Genomic DNA, 25,010 nt, shown 5'->3' on the forward strand with positions numbered 1-25,010 from the left:
GATTAAAATAGATTCTTTCCACAAGTTGGGGAAGTCTTCTGTCATCCAAATTTCAGTACAGAGTTGAAGGAGGGCATTTTCTGACTGAAGGTCTGGCTGTTTCAACACGCTGTACTTTATTATCTGGCAGTAGTATCGCAAGCTACTGACAATGCAGAATCCAACTCCCACAAACAGAAAGGCTGATTGTGTTCCTCCAAGATGGTGGACAGAATACCTAAATCAGTCTTCTCCCATGTCTACCAATATTGATGGAAAGTCGGATCCTGGATAGAATCAGCTTCTACCGTATCTTCCTTCGCCGTCGGCATTGTCGTTGTTACTGTGAGACACCGTTATACCAAGAGGAAAGGCGCGTCGATCTTAGAGCATGAGATATGATGACCTTAAGCCATTGACAACACACAACGGTCACGGTAGCACCTGATTCCAGAATAGCTGCAGTAGTTAAGATCTACGAACTATCCCCTGTTGACCAGGTCCCCAAAACGTAACTCGTAACAAGATCCCTTCAAAGCAAATTGTCATAACGATCGTCTATAAAGGCTTCGTACAACAAGAAGAAATGTTACGGTTTATGGAATAATAACAGATACGACCAAACTGTCTTGTCTCTTCTGCTTTATTTAACATAACTTCGTTCACAGTTTCATTTCGCATTCACCACTCATTCACCGAAACCCTTTGATGAACAGTTTTGGTTGCATAACACCAACAGTCAATGATAATGATACAGCTTTTCTCCTTTTTATAAATTGAAGCCCGCTCTCCATGATATAATTAAAAAAAAAAAAAACGGTCTCAATACCGCGTCCCTCGTGAGATGCGAATAGACTTATCCCGGAATTGACCGCCCTGTAGGTGTACTCAATTTAATGACCACACTTCGCTGTCCGCTATTTCGCGTAACTGAATATCCATTTGTTAGTCCGATTATACACTGTAGCTATTTAAAATTCGCCCCTATATTTTTCACAACGCACAATTAGCACTTCGTTACTTGTTTGTTTTTTTTCTAAGAGTAAACGGAAAAAAAGACGCCGTATCATCGGCTTAGTCGACATAAAGCAAAACACCTTAATATGCCCAATTTCACCTGTTCTTATAGGATCAGCTACCTTACTCATTAATTTGAATATAATAGAGGGAAACATTCCACGTGGGAAAAATATATCTAAAAAGAAAGATGATGAAACTTACCAAACAAAAGCGCTGGCAGGTCGATAGACACACAAACAAACACAAACATACACACAAAATTCTAGCTTTTGCAACCAATGGTTGCCTCGTCAGGAAAGAGGGAAGGAGAAGGAAAGACAAAAGGATATGGGTTTTAAGGGAGAGGGTAAGGAGTCATTCCAATCCCGGGAGCGGAAAGACTTACCTTAGGGGGAAAAAAGGACAGGTATACACTCGCACACACACACATATCCATCCACACATACACATGTATGTGTATGTGGGGATGGATATGTGTGTGTGTGCGCGAGTGTATACCTGTCCTTTTTTCCCCCTAAGGTAAGTCTTTCCGCTCCCGGGATTGGAATGACTCCTTACCCTCTCCCTTAAAACCCATATCCTTTTGTCTTTCCTTCTCCGTCCCTCTTTCCTGACGAGGCAACCATTGGTTGCGAAAGCTAGAATTTTGTGTGTATGTTTGTGTTTGTTTGTGTGTCTATCGACCTGCCAGCGCTTTTGTTTGGTAAGTTTCATCATCTTTCTTTTTACTCATTAATTTACTACATATTATTTCCAATAACACTAAACAGGTATCGCCGTTATATTTTAATTGCATTCAAAAGCATGTTACTACTATTATGACCAACCAAACTGTCACAAATCGCATGGCGTGCGTTTTTAATGATAACTTTACACTATTCAATTTCTGTTACAGCTATCTTGGCTCGTAATGTTACAAGCTGTAGGGGACTTAAATGATTCAGCCACTGTCTGAGCAAGTCTCGCAGCTATGTTAAGAGACCCCTGCTCTTGTACAGCTGCTACCAGTGGTCACGAGCTGCACATTGAGATCCTCCTGATCACTTCCCATATTTGCTTGTGGATGTGGACCTTCTAATGGAGTTCAGGAACTCTTGCCGAGACCTCTGTTTACTATCTCCTTGACTTTGCCTGCACCTTTCAAACAGTTGCAAGATTCAAACCTGTAAGGCACCAATTGAATATGCACATAGCTGTGCTCCTGTACCTGATAACAAAATGATACTCATAATTCCACCGAGGGACAGCCTGCCTCCTAGGTGTTTCTGTTGACTTCGGAATGGACACTTCAGCGGCACAGGGAATCACAGCTGTAATGTGATCGACCCAGTTCTGCATCCTGTCACACTGCTCGGAAAGAGCCAATTGTCCGTAAAGCATCCAATCAGCCTTTCTAAACGGCCATCTCGACGGCTTCCTTTCAGCATCTTCTCCGTAGAGCAGACAGGTCCAGACAGAGTAGCGGCCGCTACCGTAAAGGTTGTCGTCCAATACCCACTGAGCAGTGTCTGCAAGAGAGGCAAACAGGAGAACCAGTAGTGGTGATAAAATGGGTAGCTTGGCCCATTTTCACGATTTTGATGTGAGTAGTGCATTTCAGATCCTCAAATATCCAACATTTTGGTCTAACGATGTCCAGGACAGCTTTTGACCCTGACACAGAGACCCTTTTTCCTGCTCCCGTTCCCTTCGAGGACGACGGGGAAAGTGGGCACGGAGAGGCAGTGCCTTCTCAATGTTCACTGTAAACATATTGCTGATCTCATCCATCGTAGCTGTGTGTATTGTTATGTCTTTACTCAGTTTGCTTTGGCATCTGCAGGTGCAAATATAGAGGTTGCGGGGGGGGGGGTTGTTTTTGGGAGGGGAGAGAAGACCAGACAGCGAGGTCATCGGCCTCGTCAGAGTAGGGAAGGACGGAGAAGGAAGTCGGCCATGCCCTTTCAATGGAACCGTCCTGGCATGTGCCTGGAGCGATTTAGGAAAATCACGGAAAACCTAAATCGGGATGGCCGGACACGGGGGTTGAACCGTCGTCCTCCCGAATGCGAGTCCAGTGTGCTAGCCACTGCTCCACCTCGCTAGGTGCAAATATAGGTGCTGGTGGTGCACGATGGTATAACGGACCTAGTTTGCATCGATATGTTGACCTCGGAAACAGGTTTCTGCACCACAGACATAAGAAGTGGAAAAGACAGGGAGTTTTATTGCCTCGTATTTCTTTCTGGCTTCTTGATAGGTGATCTTCTTGATGACTCTTTATTTCCTGAATTTTGCATTCCTCAGTAAAAACAGGGCAGTGTTGGCTCCAGACTAGGTGGCTCGTGGAGCAGTTGATGCAGATTGCTGTAGAAAGTCTATCGGTCCCAGCTTCATGGGATGCCATGCCACAGTTCCTACACCTCTGACTCTCAGTACCGTATGGCTAAAATGCTGCCATTCATAGCACCATGTAGGGTTAGGTGTGTGAGGCCTAACCCTAAGTTGGAGGAACCCTGTCACGATGTGTTCAGGCAGCACTGGAGAAATGAAAGTCGAAAGATGGCGGCCTTCTCAATTTCTCCTTTACTTTTTTTTTTTCAAAGAAAATTCCACTGTGATGCTGATCCTCGTTTAAGTTACGCAATGTCGATATCCGTAATGTGGCATGCGACCACAACCTTGCCTGAGTTAAGAGAATTATGCAACTCCACAATTACATCACAGTCATCTAATTTTTGTCACTTCCTAAGAAGTTCCACCTGCTTTGCCCTACAAGTCTCGAACAAGAAGGAAGCATTTCGTAAGCTGTTTACAGGTTCTAAGGTATCGGCAAGCCTTCTCGGCCTTTTGAATATAGGAAGAGGACATTTCTTTAAACATACTTTCTTCTTCTTGATCACTACAGACACATTCTGATTTATGAATCCTTGAGCCCCGTTGCTAAACACAATTTGATTATCAGGAGAACTAGCCTTCCTCCCTTCACACTGGGAGTTGATATGTTTGAGTTTAAGGGTTCCATCTCGGCCCCACAAACACCTGAGCAACTGAAGGTCCACTCAGACAGAGCCTTGCATGCCAGAGTAAGCCTTATACAAATGAGCATTTTACCGTACAAGAATCATGAAAGAAGATTGTATACATGGAAGAAGCCTGGAGATACTAAAAGGTATCAGATAGATTATACAATGGTAAGACAGAGATTTAGGAACCAGGTTTTAAATTGTAAGACATTTCCAGGGGCGAATGTGGACAAGAGTTTGACAGAGCGCTGAAAGACCTGAGTCGAAACAAGGCCCCGGGAGTAGACAACATTCCATTAGAACTACTGACGGCCTTGGGAGAGCCAGTCCTGACAAAACTCTACCATCTGGTGAGCAAGATCTACGAGACAGGCGAAATACCCTCAGACTTCAAGAAGAATATAATGATTCCAATCCCAAAGAAAGCAGGTGTTGACAGATGTGAAAATTACCGAACTATCAGTTTAATAAGTCACGGCTGCAAAATACTAACGCATATTCTTTAAAGATGAATGGAAAAACTGGTAGAAGCCGACCTCGGCGAAGATCAGTTTGGATTCCACAGAAATATTGAAACACGTGAGGCAATACTGACCCTACGACTTATCTTACAAGAAAGATTAAGGAAAGGCAAACCTACATTTCTAGCATTTGTAGACTTAGACAAAGCTTTTGACAATGTTGACTGGAATACTCTCTTTCAAATTCTGAAGGTGGCATGGGTAAAATATAGAGAGCGAAAGGCTATTTACAATTTGTACAGAAACCAGATGGCAGTTATAAGAGTCGAGGGGCATGAAAGGGAAGCAGCGGTTGGGAAGGGAGTGAGACAGGGTTTTAGCCTCTCCCCGATGTTATTCAATCTGTATATTGAGCAAGCAGTAAAGGAAACAAAAGAAAATTCAGAGTGGGTATTAAAGTCCATGGAGAAGAAATAAAAACTTTGAGGTTCGCCGATGACATTGTAATTCTGTCAGAGGCAGCAAAGGACTTGGAAGAGCAGTGAACGGAATGGATAGTGCCTTGAAAGGAGGATATAAGATGAACATCAACAAAAGCAAAACGAGGATAATGGAATGTAGTCGAATTAAGTTGGGTGATGCTGAGGGAATTAGATTAGGAAATGAGACACTTAAAGTAGTAAAGGAGTTTCGCTATTTGGGGAGCAAAATAACTGATGATGGTCGAAGTAGAGAGGATGTAAAATGTAGACTGGCAATGGCAAGGAAAGCGTTTCTGAAGAAGAGAAATTTGTTAACATCGAGTATAGATTTAAGTGTCAGGAATTTGTTTCTGAAAGTATTTGTGTGGAGTGTAGCCATGTATGGAAGTGAAACATGGACGATAAATAGTTTGGACAAGAAGAGAATACAAGCTTTCGAAATGTGGTGCTACAGAAGAATGCTGAAGATTAGATGGGTAGATCACGTAACTCATGAGGAGGTATTGAGTAGAATTGGGGAGAAGAGAAGTTTGTGGCACAACTTGACTAGAAGAAGGGATCGGTTGGTAGGACATGTTTTGAGGCATCAAGGGATCACAAATTTAGCATTGGAGGGCAGCGCGGAGGGTAAAAATCGTAGAGGGAGACCGAGAGATGAATACACTAAGCAGATTCAGAAGGATGTAGGCTGCAGTAGGTACTGGGAGATGAAAAAGCTTGCACTGGATAGAGTAGCATGGAGAGCTGCATCAAACCAGTCTCAGGACTGAAGACCACAACAACAACAGTGGGAACTCAAACATAATAATATATCTTGACCAGAATTACTTCCTCCAAGCCAACCAGTACTGTTTCTGAAAACAACTTTTACTTTTCTCACATTACATCCTCAAAGCTACAGATCAATGTAGTCAGGCAGCCACAGTATCCCTTGAATTCTAGGAAGCATTTGTTTCAGTGCCACACCATTGCTGATAAGTGAAAATATGATTATATGGATATCAAATGGAATTTGTGACTTTCTTGAGAGTGTGGATGCAGCGTGTTGCTTCGTATGGAGAGTCAGTGACAAACATAGAAGTAACTTAGCGTGAACTGCACGGAAGTGTATTGGGGCTCTGGCTGTTTATGTTGGGCATTAATGACCTTGCAGATGGTATTAACAGATAATTTTGTTAGCTGTAATAGAGAACTATCCATAAAAATCTGCAGAAATATTCAGGGAGATCTTAGTAAAATTTCAAAGAAGTGCACAGACTGGCAACTTCGTCGAAATTTTCATAAATGTGGAATTATGCACTTCCCATAAAAAGTGGTATTCTATGGCTACAAAATCAATTCTCTGAAAGGTCCATTTTTGTACAGGATGGCTGAGGGGCTTTGGCTGTTCAATATAAAATGTAAAATCAAAACCGTCTAAATCTGTTGAAAAAGAAGGGTACAGATACCAGTTACTTCAGTCAGGGGGCCCGTGTACGGCACAGAGAAAACCCAAAACTGGTCACATAAATAAATTACACTCGAAATATAAACAGCTGAATGTCCTTTTGATTTTACATTTTACAAAATCAATAAATCACAACTGGAACCAATAACTCGTCAGCTCATACAAATACCTGGATACATCAATTTGTGGTCACTTAGGCTCAAACATAACTGAAACAAGTCGTAGACTTTGATCTATTGATAGTATACTGCAAAAATGGAATCAGTCTACATAACACTCGTGCAACCCCTCCTAGAATATTGCACCAGCATGTAGGGCATATATCAAATACGTTGTAACTGTGGAAACTGAATAAGGAAGGGTTGCACAAATGGTGGCAAGGTTTGTTTCACTTACGGAAGAGCGTCATGTACATTCTAAAAACCTGAAATGGGAGACACTTTGTAGCATTACATGAATATGTCCAATAAGTCTGATCTATTTTGCGTCACACGAGTGTAGGGGAGTCGAAACTAGTAGTGACCCGTGACTTCATATCAACTTGAGATTTTTTTTTATACATATTATTCATTTTTAAATTTTATTGATTATTTACAGAGTAAAGGATTTAATAGGTAATCAGTTTTAATGAGATGCATATAAATATGTTTTGACATAACAAATCACCTTGTTGGATTATGCACGATATGTTTTCTCTTTGCAAGAACAAAAACTTCCGTGTTGCTGAGTGCACGAACAAGTAGTCATCAAGTGTGGATCTTCGGTAACTTTCACAAATGGGCTCAGAATTGTTCATTTACAACCTGAAGTTGATTTAAAAATTATTCTAGGGAACCACGGCCCGACTTTGGTGCAAACAAATTGTACGTGAATTCTCAAATATCAGTGCGGAGCTTAAGCTATGCGGCAGGATATTGGGTGTTATCATCACGTGTCGGATTCAGTAACATTAATCGCAATTTATGGACATTAGCTTGATAATAAGTATCAAAGACATATATGAGTGGCCTAGTATTTATCTTGAAGCTGAAAGCAAGCGAGGACCAATTTACTGTCGGGATACGACGAATATGAATTATTCCACAGTCAGCTTGTTGATACGTTGCTTAGCAACTCATAAATGGATAGTGATAGAATTACTGAAATGATGTTTTAAGTATCAATGACTACTACACACACATCAGAAAGTAATTACTCTAACTGTGAGTGACTTCTGGATTGGATGAGTTTTTTTTATTTTAGCTAATTGGTATTAATAAACTTCTTTTGAGGTTGAAACTTCATCAATAGTGTCGCACTAATTCGGTTTAGTAGAATGGTAGATAGTACTAGTTATGGTACTATTTATAGTTTTAAAAGAAAAGAGAGCACATACCTGCTTTTCTTTTGAGAAATGTTCGTACTTCAGTCACCAGTCTTCTCAAACCAGAGGCACGAGTGACGCTCGCTCACAGCAGTACGATATCGTGAACCACGACACACGAGTGCCCCCTTCTCACTACATTTCTGCATCGAAAACCCCGAGATATAGCCGCGGTACGAAGGAGGAAGAAAGAAGAGGAAAGATCAGCGAAAGAAATGGAGCAAAGAGAGAAGGGGAGGTCACAACTTGAAAAGAGTGACACCACCTATGCTGTGAAAGTGTAATTGTAAAGTTTTAAGAACATGCTTTAATTGAGGAATCTAAGTATTGTTCGCATAGAGACTCCACAGACAAGAATAGACTACTTACAGTGGGCACAGAAGCGTATAAGCAATCGTTCTTACCATGCTCATTATGTGCAAATGGAATGGGAGGAAACCCTAACATGTGGTACAATGGAACGTCCGAGCCCTGCACTTCACAGTGGTTTGCAGAGAATGGATGCAGACGTACATACAGATGAAGGACCATTGCTCTGAAAACATGGTTCCTGTGTGTGACAATAATTATCTGCAAAAGTTTTAGCTGACATGCAGATGTTTATCGCCTCTTTGTTACTGAATCACATGGTGACGATTACTAATCGCAAACAATATATCACGATATGAAACGGAGGAAAATCTCACCCCCCCCCCCCCCCCCCCCCTTACAATCTTTTTGTCATGGGAAACCATTGCAGCAAGAAATTTATTCCAAAGAAACTGTTTAGTTACTGGAAGTTGATAAAGCTTTAAATGTGACTCTGTTGTCAATAGAAAATTAAATACAAGATGATGAAACTTACCAAACGAAAGCGTTGGTATGTTGATGGAGACACTAACAAACACAAACACACACACAAAATTCAAGCGTTCGCAACCCACGGTTGCTTAATCAGGAAAGAGGGAAGGGGAGGGAAAGACGAAAGGATGTGGGCTTTAAGGGAGAGGGTAAGGAGTCATTCCATATATATGTCTGCTTGTGTCTGTATATGTGCAGATGGATATGTGTGTGTGTGCGAGTGTATACCTGTCCCTTTTTCCCACTAAGGTAAGTCTTTCCGCTCCTGGGATTGGGATGACTCCTTACCCTCTCCCTTAAAACCCACATCCTTTCGTCTTTCCCTCTTTCCTGATGAAGCAACCGTTGCTTGCGAAAGCTTGAATTTTGTGTGTGTGTTTGTTAGTGTCTCTATCAACATACCGATGCTTTCGTTTGTGTAAGTTACATCATCTTTGTTTTTAGATATATTTTTCCCACGTGGAATGTTTCCCTCTATTATATTCAGAAAATTAAATACATGTAGTTACCTTTCCAAGATAACGACACTCTTCTTTAAATACAAGAATAGCTATGCAATAAATCATTTAAAATGCAACTGACAAAGCAATGAATATAAGAAGTAGCTGCATGCCTTCCTCCACTTTCCAGTCACATCTTCTTAATCAAGAGATTAATGCTGTTTTTTCATAGCTTAATAGCCTACCTGCATCATCAGCAACTGCGTTGAAAATGCAAAGAAATGTTTCATTTGTTGTTTTAACTCTCCAAAATGCTGATAGATTAAGTTGCAGTTGAGGAAAGTCAGAGCCCTGGGGAAAAAGAGCAAAGATGTTATTTAAGTCTGCAAATCATTAATGAATCAAATAAAACTATTGAATCAAATCATATGCCCGTATTTTCTGTCAGACACATTTCCTGCATTCTAAAAAAACTCACAAGCTATTTTTAAGCAGAAGTTGACAGACAATATCGTTATATAACAAATTACTTGCTCTTCAGTGAAGATTATCACTTTTTAATTCATACAATTTTTATTCTAAAATTTCATATTTATGTGACATTGTTAGTTTAGTTTATAGTGTGCACATAGTACTAGTTTCCTTGTCTCAAAGAAAAGAAAAAGTATCATAATCACTGTGATATTCAAGTAACTGTTTTATAAATCGCTCATATCTATATATCAAATTTTTGTGGTGAGTAGTAATGTCTATCCTTTCCATATTGTTTAGGTGATTCATGTTGAAGGATATTGATGACTCCTCCATGTTTCATTATGAGATGAACAAAAACACAGCTCTATCATCTACAACAGAACGTACTCTGAGAAAAAAAATAAAATGTTGAGCATAAGTAATGGTCATTGCACACAAAAATTAATAAGCATTCTTTACTGAAAATCAGTTTTAATTTGTTGTACCAACCTTGATACTGCCTCTTTCTGCACTGTTCCCCTATCAGCATTATTTTCTGGCACTGTCACTTCACACATGCTGACAAGAAGCAGAAGCCGTAGCACTAGAGATATACTCATGGGGAAGTTACCCCACAGAATTGGTAGCTTTCCAGTGAGGAGATTCTGAATTCTTGATTCGTTTACTCCCCAAAATACAACATTTCCTTCAGCGTCAAACCCTCGCCTTCCTGCACGTCCAGACATCTGATGGTAATTCAGTGGTGTTAGAAATGAACTATCTGTAGCTACGACAACAGTCTTGCAGGGCATGTGTATGCCAAGAGCCAAGGTAGAAGTTGCAAACACAACATTAAGCACTTTCATACGGAACATCATTTCAACTGTTACTCTCTCTTTTGAGTTAAGGCCTGCATGGTGAATTCCTATACCATTTCTTAACCCTTTCACAAATGGGTCATCCTTCGTATGGCCAATTCCTATGAGACGATTTTCAATAAATTTTAAATCGTCACTGTCAACTATTCCAACACTGCGCAAAGAAGAAGCATTTCCCTTCAATAGTCCCAAAGAGTATGTTCTCCTTTTTCTCACAGTAACTGTTTTACCTTTCCTTGTCTTTGTTTCTGCTGTTGTGCTTATTCCATCACTATCATCTGAAGAACTGCCCAAAAGTCCTTGTGTTTTTGCATCATAATACCTATTTAGTACACTTAAAAATGCATGTATCAAACTACGATCAAAGAGGAACACAATTGCTGGGAACATTTTGTTTTTTTCCAAAGTTTCAATTAAGGACGGAAGTTGAAATATCGGTACTACCTTCGGTGGCAAATTACGAAGATTTTGTGCACCGTGAGCCAAACGACTGACCACAGATACAAATGAATCATTAAACTCTTGTGCCCATTTACTGAGCAATTCCCTCAGCTCCTTTTCATACTCTTTAACTGACGATCGAGTAATAAAAAGTTTCTGGCTATTTACTCGGAAGAATCTTTCTGGTCTCAAATGTTCTATATTTGTGTGTATTTGTTCGGTGGCCTGGAGAGCACCGAACAGTGATAATGTCTCCTCAGCAGAGAGGGTCAGATGAGATGGAATACCACTGTAAGTGTCTATTACCTTGTTTGTAAGACACGCATACGGATGCACGTGGACTAACGAATTCTGTTCGTGAACGTAGATGTACTTCTTGAGATCATTATGTCTTTCGTTGTGTGTTATAAGAGATACCACATAATGTGAATCATCTCGTTTGCATCCATTCTGCATATCTCTATCCTTTTTAAAATTCATCGATTCTTGTAGCCAGCGTTGTAAAATTTCAGGCTGTTCAATTGTTGCAGAAAGAGCTAAAAAGGGACAACGTGTAAGTAACAATCCACTTTCCCAGGACAGCCCACCGGCGATTCCCGACAAACAGTGGATCTCGTCAAATATAATGTATCGCAACCTCCTAACCCAACTGCACATGCGAGGTGACAAAAGCAAGATCTCCAAACATTCAGGCACAGTCACCAGTATTTGGCAGGTCAATGCATTTAGCCTGTAATCACGAGTAAATATTCCATAAACTGAAAGACCAGGTGGCATTGTAACATTTTTAAAGCGTGCATACACAGTTGCTGCTACTTGATTAACAAGAGCCTTTGTGGGGGAAACATACACAACAATACCTTCGTGCCCTTCCTGTAACACCGACTCCATGCAGTAGTAAGATGCGTACGTTTTGCCAGAGGATGTTGGAGCAACCACAATGGCTGACTGTCGTTTCCTTACTGTGTCAATTAGCATTTTCTGCCAGTCATCAGGGGCAAATCCTAGCTCGTCGTCAATTTCACCTCGATTTTTTCGTATTAAGGAAGGGCCTAAATGTTTCAGCTGAAATTCCGCCCATGACATTTTTATATCTATAATTGTCATTTTAGCATAATTTTGAACGTACGGCAAATTCCATTCAATGCTTATATCGTGCATGTTCAGACAAGTTAGATAATACGCTATTTGCTTTTTGTTTTCGTCAGATAATTTATACTTGGACTCTGAACCAATAAGAAGGTCTCTTAAGAGCAGAAAAAGTTCTTTGTACAGCTCGAGAACGTGTGAACTTCCAGCACCTTTCTCTCTATAATCAAACTGCAATTTTTTGTGCAACGTTTCTGCCATCAGTAATTCTGTTTCCAGTTCAAATATTTCAGTTTTCAAATTTTTTCGCAACAGCTGTAACTCCTGTAATGCAATGTCAAATTTAAATTGCAGGAGAAAGCTCTTAATTTTTGCACTGCTCTTTTTAAACATAACTTTATCACTATCTTCATTTTGATGTCTTTTTCTCTCATTATTCTGTTTTCTTATAATATCTGCCATTTTTGGTTTCTCAGGTTTCTTCTTTTGATAGTTTCTACTTTTAACTACACTGGCAGTGTTGTTATTTTGTTTGGTTCCCCTAACAATTACGTCTCTCTGTATCGATCTTCCTTCGAGATTGCTTCCGTAAATATTCATGTATCTTGCAAATCGGGCCTGATGTTTCTGTGCTTTTTTTTCAGCATATCTTCCTCCTTTACTGTTTCTGAATGTTTTTCTATCGTCAAATACTCTGCTGAAATCGTCAGTCAATTTTTTCCGAGAATGCCAATGGTGTCTTTCTTCAAAAGCGAGGTTTCTGGAAATAAATAACTGCATTTCTGCTGCACGATTTTGAAGTCTAGCAAGATTGTTTAAAACTTCTTCACCACAAAACTCCTTTGTGAGACTGCACGATATTGGGAGAAGTCGGTCAAACTGTGCAAGAGCTGCAGCATCAGTATTTGGCTTCGAATCTCGATTCTGCACAAATTTTATTTTGTGAGTCCACTTTAACCCTTCTGATGTTATTGGAAAGGGCTCCAATGTGCTTCCCCAAAGATCACTCAAAGTAGCTGTTAAATGTACATAAATTTCACCCAATACATTACCAAGTCCACATTTTTGTTCAAGTACACGGTTTCTTAAAGTCACAAGGAGCTTCAAAAATAAGTTACCCTGCCAAATGTCAGATACAGTACTAAAACAACAATCGTATGTCAGTCCATTTTCCATTATTAAGTGCATAAATTTGTGAATTTCTGTTATGAAATGTGAAACTTGCTTTGGCACTTCATATGGTTGTGGAAATGCTCTGAATTTCAGAGGGAGAGCATCCAGGAGCGCACATTTTAGGAGGAGGACCTTCACTAGCATCATCGCATCAGTGTCTTTGTTTAAAGTAAGGTACTTAGCAGCAGAGGCAATGTATACGATTCTTCTAACACTTGTTAAATCTTGTGGAATTTGAATGAATAATTTCAGTGTATTCCAGTCTTTTGTGATGTTTACAAGTTTTCTAGAGATGATCTGAAGCAACCTACTAATGCCAGGTACAACATTAATAAAATATGCATGAATAGTAGAAACCTCAAGAGTAATGTTACGAAAATCAACACAAGGTAGGCCTTGTCCAATACTGTACAAAATGTTTGCACACGACATCACCTTCACCCATCTGTAGTTGTCCTCAGAAAAATATGAGCTGCATTCTTTTGGTAAAATGTCACACAACAAAAAACTGGGCCTCAAGTGCTTGAGAATTTGCCTAAAATCTACACTCCAAATTGCTTCAATTTCATGAACAAAGAATTTTGTATTATGTCTGAAATGATGTTTTAAGACCGATCTGGCCAAACGGATGCTATGGTTGTCCTTCAGAATTCTGTCCCAGACTTTCGAAAATACTATTTCAAAGGTTCCGCTAACTCTTGCAAAAATCTGAAGCAGGCGTTCACATAAATACACACAATGCAACATTTGTCCACCTCCAGCACTGTCCAAACCACTTTGTCCCACTGCATTTAACAATAACGAATCACCGTCAACCAAGAAACTTCGTCTGTCTGCAATCATATCATTTATGGCATTGTATTGCACACGACATGATAATATTCTCTCTGTGATGTCTGTTATTCCAGAAAAAATCTTTTCCTCTTGAATTACTGAAGCCTGTGAAATTATATTTGGTATGTTAACAAATTGCAAAATAAAGAAAAACATCAGATAAAACGAAATAAACACAAATGAAATGTATAAAGGTTAATCTCCTACCTAATAAAATAAAAACACAAAAACTCATCAAATATAATACAGACAGACTCAATATAACAAAATAAACAGTTCAAAAACATCAAGACAAAATGAAAATAGCTAAACGTGGCAACTGATAAGTATTATCTAATGAAAACAGTAACGCTGCACAGAAAACATATGAATCAGTAAAAAAATATGATGGAATGAACTACATGATGAAGCTTTAACAGAGAAGGCCAAAATGGGAAAAAAGTGGAAATATTTACAGAAAATCGAAACTGTGGTCAATTTAAACATCAAAGGAAGGAAACAGCAATGCTAATTAGAACTAAGTGAGGTTTTTAAAAGAGAGAGAGAGAGAGAGATTCTAAAATGAGAATGCTCATGGAAATTGAGGAAAACATTTCAAAAACAATACCTGTAATTTTTATCACACAGTTAAGGGCAGAATGAAGGGATAACAAACCCCAAGCGTCTGTTTTATAAATGAAAGTGGCAGCTTTGGGTTAAACAACACTGAACATAGTGAAATACCTGCAAAATATTTTGATCAGCTTATTTATAGTCCTTCACCAATCCATAAGCTGGAATTTTCAAACACTCATAAAAATCCATAAGAAGATTTATCTCAGACTTTCAAAGAAACTGATGAAGTAATAAAAACCTTGAAAAACTGAACAATAACGCTGTGAAGCAGGCTATTAACCACTACATTAGAAAGGCAATGAATGACACATTAACAACTACATATGAACTGCTTTGCTACCAGATCCATATAAAATATTTTACAAGGTTCTACTGAACAGAGTAGAAACAACACTGGACAGTCATTTCAGTGAATATCAAAGTGGTTTTAGGAAGGGTAGACCATATTCTGAACAAATGTTTAATCCGAAATCAATTATTCACCACAGTTTACTGAATCCCGAAGATACTGTAGTAATGTTTTTTGATTTCAAAAAGCCCTTCGGTTCTGTTGACAGACAAATAATGTATAAAATATTGTGAGAATCTGGTAAAAATCTAAATCAGCAAATTTAATTTCTGAAACACTTCAGAGATACAGTATCTAAAGCTAAATTTGTGGATGAAATAAACACAGGTGTACAACTATGTGTGGCCTACCCACAATTATTTTTACCTGTGTTCTAGAAAAACAATGAGAATTTGCCACAAAAGCTAAACTAATATAACATTTCACCAATAAGACTGCGAACTGAAAACAAAAATTTTGGAATAAACTATCTCACATTTGTAGATAATTTTGCTATACTTTCTGAAAATGTGATAGCTGTTCTACTACAAATTAATCTTTTACAAGAAATAGCACTAGAACTGGCTTCACAATTTCTGCAGAAAAAAAGCTTTGAAGACTGACCACTGAGAAGAATACCAGGCATAGGAAACTGGTCATTTATGCTATTTTTCAAGAGTTATTGGCACATATGTAATTGATGTATCTTCACGAGTAATAAACAATAAAAAAGGACCAAGCTCAAGATTTATTTTTGTATTTACTTTAGTTCTTTGATAGATTACAAATTTGAAATAATGGTGAAAGATAGTACAATTACCCTCCATAGAAAAAAGTGCAACATAAGTTATGAAGCAGTTTCCAAAATTTCTTGCTCGCTCAACAAACGTAACATATTTGTAACAGAATTACTGCAAACTGTGACATTTAATGAGCACACACATGAAATTACATCCACACAATCATTTTTGCTCAGCTATTTGCAGCAGCTGTTACATTCATTAATGATTCTTTCGATATAATTCTAGAAACTGACAACAGAAGGCAGCACCAGTCAAGGGACAGGTAGTAAGATGGCTATACATTGTTCTCATCTGAAATGAGTCTAAAGCTGTTGTTGCAGCTGCATGGACAGCTTTAATGCTGTCAAATTGGCATCTATTGACTATATTCTTGACCTTGGGGAAACAAAATAAAATCAGCTGGAGTGAGGTCATGACTGTACGGTGGCTGTAGCAGTGTTGCCATGTTATGCTTCACCAGGAACTCACAGACACCATCTCCAAAGTGTTAACAAACATTAAAAATGCGCCAAATTTTCTGAAAACAGATACTAACTATATACAGGAAGTTAAAAAAATTGAGTATCTTGTGGGGATAATAAAAGAAAACGATTTGGGAAAAACTGCTGTAGAGGAATACATAAAATGGGAAGAGTGTGGCGATGACAGGTCACATCGACCAAACAAATTACAATCTTTGTAACATTAACTGCTCTGACGAGCCGCCATGTTTAATTCAGTCCGCCTTTGTACTTCATGAAGTGTTCCTGTGTATCAGTCTTTATGGTAAAATATATGTGTATATAGAAAACATGGGAACTGTTTATTACCTATATTACGTTCCGTATCCAGAATTGCATATTGGTGACTGCAGACAAAAAGTTGCACGGCTGCTGCGACTTCCATGCCAGTTGTATAGAATCAACAGGTTTCATGTACAATGCCATCGCTACATCACCGAACATTCTTTACGAAGATTTGGAGGCCCAGCTCTTACAACCAGGCCAACACAACCCTCCGCCGTCAGTTATTTCGCAGCTAATGGACAACGATCTTCGACAAGGATAACCTCTACTTTAGCAACTGCACAACGACTGAGTGTTACACAGTTACCTCAAACAATGGACTCAGGTTTTGTTTTGCCGGATTACGCACAGCAACAAGTGAAAAGTGAAGTGGGCGATCTACCAAACAGTGTGACGATCGATCGCTCGTACGAAGTTCAAAGGGACCGAAATTCGCACACGCGCTTTGATCCTCTATGCGCCACGACATCAGTTATGGGAGTGCCGTGTGCAACGCCGCTATTTGTGCAAAACGCACATGCAGTCAACTGATACCAAGCTACGCCAGCCTCGCCTTCCTTACAAATCAGTAACAGACATTTTTATGCATCCAGTTCGCCAGAACAAACCACTGGATCGGCGGCCCAGTTTCGCGACCACGTGGGTACGTGTGCACAACATAGCCTCTTCATCCAGTAACGTTGTACTACAACAGTGCGACCGCCAACAGGTTTCATCAGTGTTTTATAGTCCTACCACGAAGGGTGCGTCATGGCCTGTGTGTGTGGAAAACTCTCGTTGTTGCCACTTTAAGCTCCAGCCCCCCCCCCCCCCCCAGGGGAGGGGGGGCAGGCCTTGATTCCAACCATACAACCACTCGCTCCTTCTGCAGTACCATCTGTGTCTGCTGCACTGGCCTTCCGCGACATTTCTGAGTTGGACAATGTCAGTGCTATTCCTGCAATTTCCGGTCCAATTTACGGGCCTTCATTACGCGCAGCTCGCCTGTTCACTTCCACGGTACCAGCCGTGCCTGCCACATAACGTTTTCGGGCGTCTTCAGAGACATTACAAGCAGCCGTTGTTCTGAACGTATGTGCTAGTAACATTCCCGCTTCGGTGATGCCGGATCCCGGCACGAACTCTCATGCAGCCGGACCGCAGGCCTTCCGAGACACGCCGAAGCCACCTCCGTCTCCGCCTCCAGGCCGCCTACCCGAGCTACCTCCCCTGTACGAGGCCGATCCAGTTTCACGGTTCGCACTGGTGGAGCACCTCTTCGAGCTGCATCAAATGACTGATGACAACTCCAAGTTCCTATGTTTGGTCACACACCTTCACGACCACTAGGATTTAATTTGCGATCTCCTACTTTCACCTCCACTGCCACCGAAGTACGAGTTCGCCAAGAAAACAGTATCGGATAGACTTGCCTGCTCGCCACAGGAATTGATAATCAAGATTCTGTACGAAGAGCACCTAGGGGACCGCACTCCGTCACAACTTTGGCGCCGCCTCAGGTTACTCGTGAGTGAACACGCGATGCCAGACGTCACCCTGTGGGCGGTACGGTCTGCCAAGTTACCTACCGACATACAGATACACCTACTGCCGCACTCTTTCGAGTCTACCGGTTCTCACCTATGCACCGCAGATCAGCTGTATGCACTCCTGCACCAGAAACACGCAGCTCATCCACCGTCACTGTGTGACACTACACCTTCTGCTTACCGGTCGTCTGCAGGAAGGGGCAGGGCCCATTCCGCTTCCATGCCATCTACGCCACCAGACAGTACTCGTTCGCTCTCTCCTCTTTCCGAGCACTCGAGAATCTCCCACGTTCCGTACATCCCGGTTTACATCCCAGAACAGATCTACGAGGACAAGCCTCCCCCGCTAAGTCGCCGCCACCGCCACATCCGTACTGTTGGTACCACAGGATTTTTGGGGCTGAGACCAAGAAGTGCAGTTTACCTCGCCAACACCCAAACGTTGACCGAAGGAACTAAGTGACGCTAAGTCCTGTGGGGAACTTCACAGGCGTCCCCTAACATTGCACTCCGTCCACTCGTCCCATCGGCCGAGAGGTCGTTTATACGTGACAGACATTTAATCGCAGTTTGTCTACGTAATCGGCACTGGTGCTGACGTGTCTATCACACCTCGATCTTTGGCTCCTACCGACTTTTCACCGACGAAGTCTCTCCTACGAGCTGTCAATGTTACAAACTGTCAGTTCCGTGAAAGTGATGGTGCACCTAACCCCTTCTCTGCATTTTCCGTGGACCTCCTACATCGCCAACATCGACAAACCATTTCTCCGTATGGATTTTTTGATTTTTTGTCCCATTACAAGCTCTCCCCAAACGTAGTCCAGTGTTCAGTGTTACACCACCCATCTAACACTCAGATACTGTGCTCCGGCACCCATTCTCCTCATACCATTTCCGCCACAACGTGGAGTTTAGTTCGCAAGTGTTCCGCCCTCGCAGGCAAGGTTGTGACGTGCGTCACTAACCTACTTTCAGAATACGACTCGGCAGTGTATCTCCTCTGGGAGAATGACGAGCTGAAACAACACACTGTTCACACGTACAATGAGCTCATTGCGGCTCGCAACTCGCTGTTGAAACTGCAATCTGCAGTTCCTTCACCGGATCGAGCTTCATCGCCGAGCATCAGTTCAACCACTCATGAGGTTAGCTCAAAAACGTGCACTGCGTGTGACGATTCGCATTCAGTGATCTCCGCACCACCCGAGAGTCCACTACGCACAGTGCCTCGTGTTTCACACAGTGTCTCTAATAACAGTCGCTCACGCAGCACGACCACGCCCACTACGCAGGCAGTTACCCTGCTTGTTGACGAACATTCCCCACTCCCACGCGCCAGCCGAGCAACTCTGCCGCCATCGCTGTCCCTCGCGCGACGCTAGTATCTCTCTCTCGCCCACGCCAGTTGCCCGAGGCAATGTTAACGACAACAGTCACTGTTTGCCCTACTCCGCTCCGCGCTGCACGCGCAGCCGACCTCTACAAACGAGTTCACACTGCGCTCGCGTAATAGGCGTGTGACTTTCGTGCTGCCTTTTCCCACTCGCGCTAACGACTGTGTCCCATCGCACCCCACTCGTCCCAAAACTCCACGTCAGAACGTTACTCAGCCTCGTGTGCAGTTCTCAGTCTCTTCTGTCACTGACGGAACAACAGAGAAGATAACACTGTTCGACATGGGTTCTATTTCTGATATTAAAGTACGTGCTTCTGGACCATATTACCGTGGGAACTTCAAATACGTAAACAAAATATCGTTGTCAGGGATACTTTTTATGTATTATGTATATATATGTATATTCACTATTCATGGCAAACACAGAGATGTTATAGAGAAATATGGGTATGTTGCTGCATCCAGTAGTGATAGGACGTGATAATTTCTTGTGCAGCAGCAGGCGGGAAGAATCAGACATCATTAGGTTATCCCCCGCCACACCTATGTCATTAAGACCACCTGAAACATCTCATTAACTCGAACGGCGACAACCGGTCACTGCCTCGGCAGTAAAGCTTCACGCCTCCTAGGGGCAGGTGCATCGAGTTTACAACAGTGGCGTTAGCCGCAATTTGTGTCAGTCTTAACGAGTGGGTGTTTTGTCTGACAAGTAACTGTCTGTCATATTTCCAAGCACGGTTGAATTTTTTAGTTCCTGTGTGTAAACTGATTGAGCCTGGTGCTGAAGGTAAAACGACTGCTTCTTTTTACACATCAGCGTTCCTCTAGTTCCCTACTATTAATTTAATACAGGTGTATTACCAAAGTGGTATTTTTAAATTTGTAGAAATGCCACATTGTCGTGGATGTCGATATAAGCCGGACAACTTCTGCTACATCTGTGGGAAGTTCACTTTTGCCAGAAATAGGAAGAAAATTTCTTCAGTCATAAAGAAAGCATACAAACATTTTTTTGGAGTAGAGGTAGGAGACAAAGATAAAGAATGGGCACCACATTTCTGTTGTGCTGCACGTTACTGCAAACTAATTCAGTGGTGGAAAGGTAAAGAGAATGTGGCATTGTTTGCTGTTCCCATGGTGTGGAGGGAGCCTAAGGACCATGTTACTGATTGTTATTTCTGTCTAACAAAAATTCAGGGTTTTACAAACAAAAAGTCGAAGAGGCACATTGTTTACCCAGATCTGCCATCAGCGAGAATGCCAGTGCAGCATTCCGACAACCTTCCCGTACCTTCAAGAGCTCGAGGTCAAATTCCGAGTGACAGTGAAATAAGTAGTACTGAAGAAATCACAGATGCTGATTCTTTATATCACTGCACAAGTGAGTCATCGCCACATTTGTTAACACAGGCAGATTTAAATGATTTAGTACGTGATCTAGTACTAAGTAAACAAAAGGCGCAGCTGCTTGGTTCAAGATTACAAGAGTATAATCTACTGCAACAAAGTACTAACATCAGTGTGTTCAGGCACAGAGAACATGCCTTTATTTCTTATTTTTCAACTGACGGAGCACTGACATTTTGCAATGACGTTGCTGGCCTGATGAAAGTGCTGAACTTCACTTATATTTCACAGGAGTGGAGACTATTCATAGATGCATCGAAAACAAGTCTGAAGGGTGTTTTGCTGCATAACGGAAATAAAATACCCTCTATTCCAGTAACTTACGCTAGTTTGGCAAAAGAGAATTACGAATTCATACAAAGGATGCTAAATTCATTAAAATACAATGAACACAAATGGAAAATATGTGCAGATTTCACGGTAATTGCTATGGCACTTGGAATGCAACAAGGCTACACAAAGTATGCCTGTTTTCTTTGCGAGTGGGATAGTTGAGACTGAAATTCTCACTACATGAAAAAAAAATGACCTAGGCGAAGATGGAAAGTTGGCGAAAAGAATGTACAGCGTGAAAGTCTGGTAGCTCCTGAATATATACTACTTCCACCGCTTCACATCAAACTTGGCCTGATGAAACAATTGGTGAAGGCCATGGATCCAACAGGCTGTGGGTTTGCATATCTAGCTACCAGATTCCCCCGTCTTTCAGCTGCAAAAATAAAGGAAGGTGTATTTGTAGGCCCATAAATCAGGGAGCTGCAGAAAGGTGCAAATTTTGAAGCATGTTTAACTGATAAAGAAAAAACCGCATGGGACTGTTTCAAGATGATGTCGGAAAACTTCCTCGGAAGAAGAGGAGCTACTAACTACAAAGCAATGGTGAAGGATATGATCAAAGCATATCAGGATTTGGGGTGCAATATGTCTTTGAAGGTACATATGATATACTCTCATCTGGACTACTTCACAGAGAGTTGTAGTGACGTATCGGATGTACATGGGGAAAGATTCCATCAAGACATTCCTACCATAGAAAGGCGCTATGAAGGGAAGTGGGTACTTTCTATGTTAGCAGATTATAGCTGGAATATCATTCGAGAGAAGAAAGATTCACAATACAAGAGAAAAAAGTGATGTGTATTACAAGGCAGAGGCTCATTGTTTGTCAATTTTCTGTAATTTCTCATGTCAAATAAATGTTTCAAAGTGTATACACAAAGGTTACTGTGTTATATGTTAGATCCCACCCTCCATTAATGTGATGAACTTATAACATCATAAAGATGTGCATTTGTTTGTCGAATTTCACCTCACGTTTGCTGCACTACATCAGAAACTGAAAAGAGAAATAAAATTGCGATTACTCATAAACTATCCCTGACAGAAAAAAACCAAAAACAGTTTCAATTCAGCACTCAAAATACAACTAGAATCACAATATTTTTAATCAGAAATAGAAAAAAAGGTTTTTTTTTTTTTTGTAGAACAGTGATAATTAGACACAAGGTTAGTCACCTCAACCCCATTACGTTGCACGTGGTCCGGCAGCAAAATAACGAACTTCTGGAGGCAGGCATCCTATAGCCATCAGACAGCAATTGGTCTTCACCAATTCACCTCATCACCAAACACGACGGATCTTTTTGAATGTGTAGCGATTACAGACGTTTAAATGCTCCCACCGTCACGGACAATTACCCCGTGTCAAACATAAACGATTTCACTCGTATGTTATCGGGCGCGACAATCTTCAGTGTGATTGACTGCAAACATGCTTATCACCAGATTCCCGTAGTGCCGGAAGACGTTCCACAGACTGCGATCATCACGACGCTCAGTTTGTTCCAGTGCAACTTCGTGCCATTCGGTTTAAAGAACGCGGCACAAATGTGGCTACGTTTCACTGACTCAATCTTATGACGATTCGAGTTCTGCTTCGTATACCTGATTTACATACTCATTTTCAGAAAATCGACCGAAGACCACGAAGATCATTTATCCCAGGTCCTCCAGATTTTGGCATCCGACGGTGTCGAGGTCAACAAAGAAAAATTCCAATTGCATCAGTCTTCTGTGACATTTCTGGGTTACACTGTCTCTGCAGACGGAATACAGCCTCCCAAATCCTGCGTGCACGCTATCACATCATTGCTACCCCCAGCTACGTACAAAGAACTCAGACGTTTCCTAGGTACTATAAATTACTACCGCCGTCATCTACCTTCTGCCGCCGCTGTGCAGGCCCCGCTGATGGACTCGCTCTCCTGCAAACAAACTTCGGGCGTTAAACCAGTCCGTCGGACTGAAGCTGTGCTAGAGGCTTTGAGGGCTCTTAAAACAGCTTTAGCTCACGCAGTCATACTCGCCACCCTGATCCGTCTGCCGGTTTGTTCATCCTACGGACGCCGGCGACGTCGCGGTCGGGGCAGTATTACGACAGAGCAAAGGCGACACAGTCTCACCACTTTGTTTCTTCTCCAAAAAACTGTCTACAGCACAGAAAAAATATTCTGCTTTTGATGGAGAGCTTCTGGCAGTGTACGAGGCCATCAAACATTCCCGCACTGACATCGAGGGCCGTCCTTTCTTCATTCTTATTGATCACAAACTTCTGGCAGATGCCTTCTGCAACCCGCCAGAGGATCCCCCCCCCCCTCCCCCCTCCAATGCTTCCGCCACTTGGACCTGGTCTCTCAATTTACTACAGGTGTACACTACATCAAAGGCACGGAGAACATCCCCACCGATTTCCTCTCGCGGATCAATGCCGTTTCGAGTATCGTCGATTTATCCGACCTCACCGCTCTACGGGCTTTGGTCGAGGACACTCAGGGTTTGCTCACAGACCCGCAGTCTTCGCTCATGTTTACCAAGTCCCTGGCATTTCGGACGAAGTGTGGTGCGACTTTTCTGTGGGAATTCTGAGGCCTTTGCTGCTGCCCACACTGCGTTGACAGGTTTTTGACGCCTCACATAATCTCGCCCTCCCCGGCGTCCGAGCCACCACTCGCCTCTTCACCGAGGGTTTTGTGCGGAAATATGTGAAACGGGTCTGTCAAACATGGGCACGCAGCTGCATTTCCAGTCAACGAAACAAAATAGGACGTCACACCTCTCCACCACTCGGCAAGTTTGACATCCCTAAGGGACGTTTCTGTCACGTACATATTGACCTTATCAGTCCCCTGCCTCCGTCGGAGGGCCACAGGTATATCCTGTCCACTACGGACCAGATGTCTCATTGGGTCGAAGCCGTCCCCTTACCCATCATCACAGCAGAAATTGTGGCCAAAGGATTCATTTCTTCTCGGATCACTAGGTTCGGCTGCCCGTCCACCACCACAACTGACCAGGGTCGACAGTTCCAATCTGCACTTTTTACAGTTATCTGTAATCTTTGCGGTACTAAAAAGATCCATACGACAGCCTACCACCTGCAAAGCAACGGATTGGTGGAACGATGGCACCACACCCTTAAAACTGCAGTCAAGGTGCCACAATTGTCTCTGGTCCGAGGCACTTTCTTGGGTGTTGCTGGACCTACATTCTACATTTAAACCAGATTTACACGGGACGATTTGCGAATTAGTTTTCAGCGAAATCCGCTTTTACCTGGGGAACTAATTCTCCTAAAAGATCCCAGGGATTTCCCCTCCTTCCCAGACCTTATTTGGAAGGATGCGTGCACACTTTAGAAACATCTGGCTACACCCACCTGTCAGCCATTCCCCATCTGACACTTACGTGCCGACCGCACTCAGCACTTGCTCACACGTCATGCTCACGGATGACTCTGTCAGGCAACTCTCACAGCCCACTTACCTCGGTCCCTTCGAAGTACTCCGGAGGGGCGAGACAACGTTCGACATTATGACATTATGATAAAAGATCGCCCGCAAACTGTTTCTCTACACAGGCTCAAGCCTGCCTTCGTAGACTCCGACACCCCTCTCCCTTCTCAGTCGGACTGCCCTAGCACATGTTCTTTTGACGAACCCACTAACGAGCCCGTTCAACCTACGGTTGGGTTTTCTCCGTCCAACGAGTCACCACCGCAGTTCGCGGGTTCCTCACGCGTGTCATCATCATCCCCATTCACAGGTTTTGAAGACATTTCAGGTACTACAGACGCAGACGCCACGTCTTTCGATTTGCACTGCAACATACCACCTGACCGCATCGATGACATAACGATTATGGTGTTAGATAATTGTACGCTTGTACTGCTGACCGACA

The 25,010-nt window shown here is 42.0% G+C and overlaps 1 protein-coding gene across 2 annotated transcripts in view; it reads right to left on the reverse strand.

The window, feature by feature from the left end:
• Positions 1 to 25,010, reverse strand: part of LOC124553838 (probable ATP-dependent RNA helicase DDX60) — a 107,195-nt gene that overhangs the window by 54,475 nt on the left and 27,710 nt on the right. For both annotated transcript variants that reach the window (XM_047127827.1, XM_047127826.1), the window contains exons 4-5: positions 10,001 to 14,010; positions 9,283 to 9,388 (exon numbers count right to left, since the gene is read on the reverse strand). In XM_047127827.1, coding sequence (XP_046983783.1) covers positions 9,283 to 9,388; positions 10,001 to 14,010 — 4,116 coding nt within the window. The remainder of the gene's footprint in view (positions 1 to 9,282; positions 9,389 to 10,000; positions 14,011 to 25,010) is intronic.

This window comes from Schistocerca americana, chromosome 11, assembly GCF_021461395.2.
Source record: "Schistocerca americana isolate TAMUIC-IGC-003095 chromosome 11, iqSchAmer2.1, whole genome shotgun sequence".
Taxonomy (NCBI): domain Eukaryota; kingdom Metazoa; phylum Arthropoda; class Insecta; order Orthoptera; family Acrididae; genus Schistocerca; species Schistocerca americana.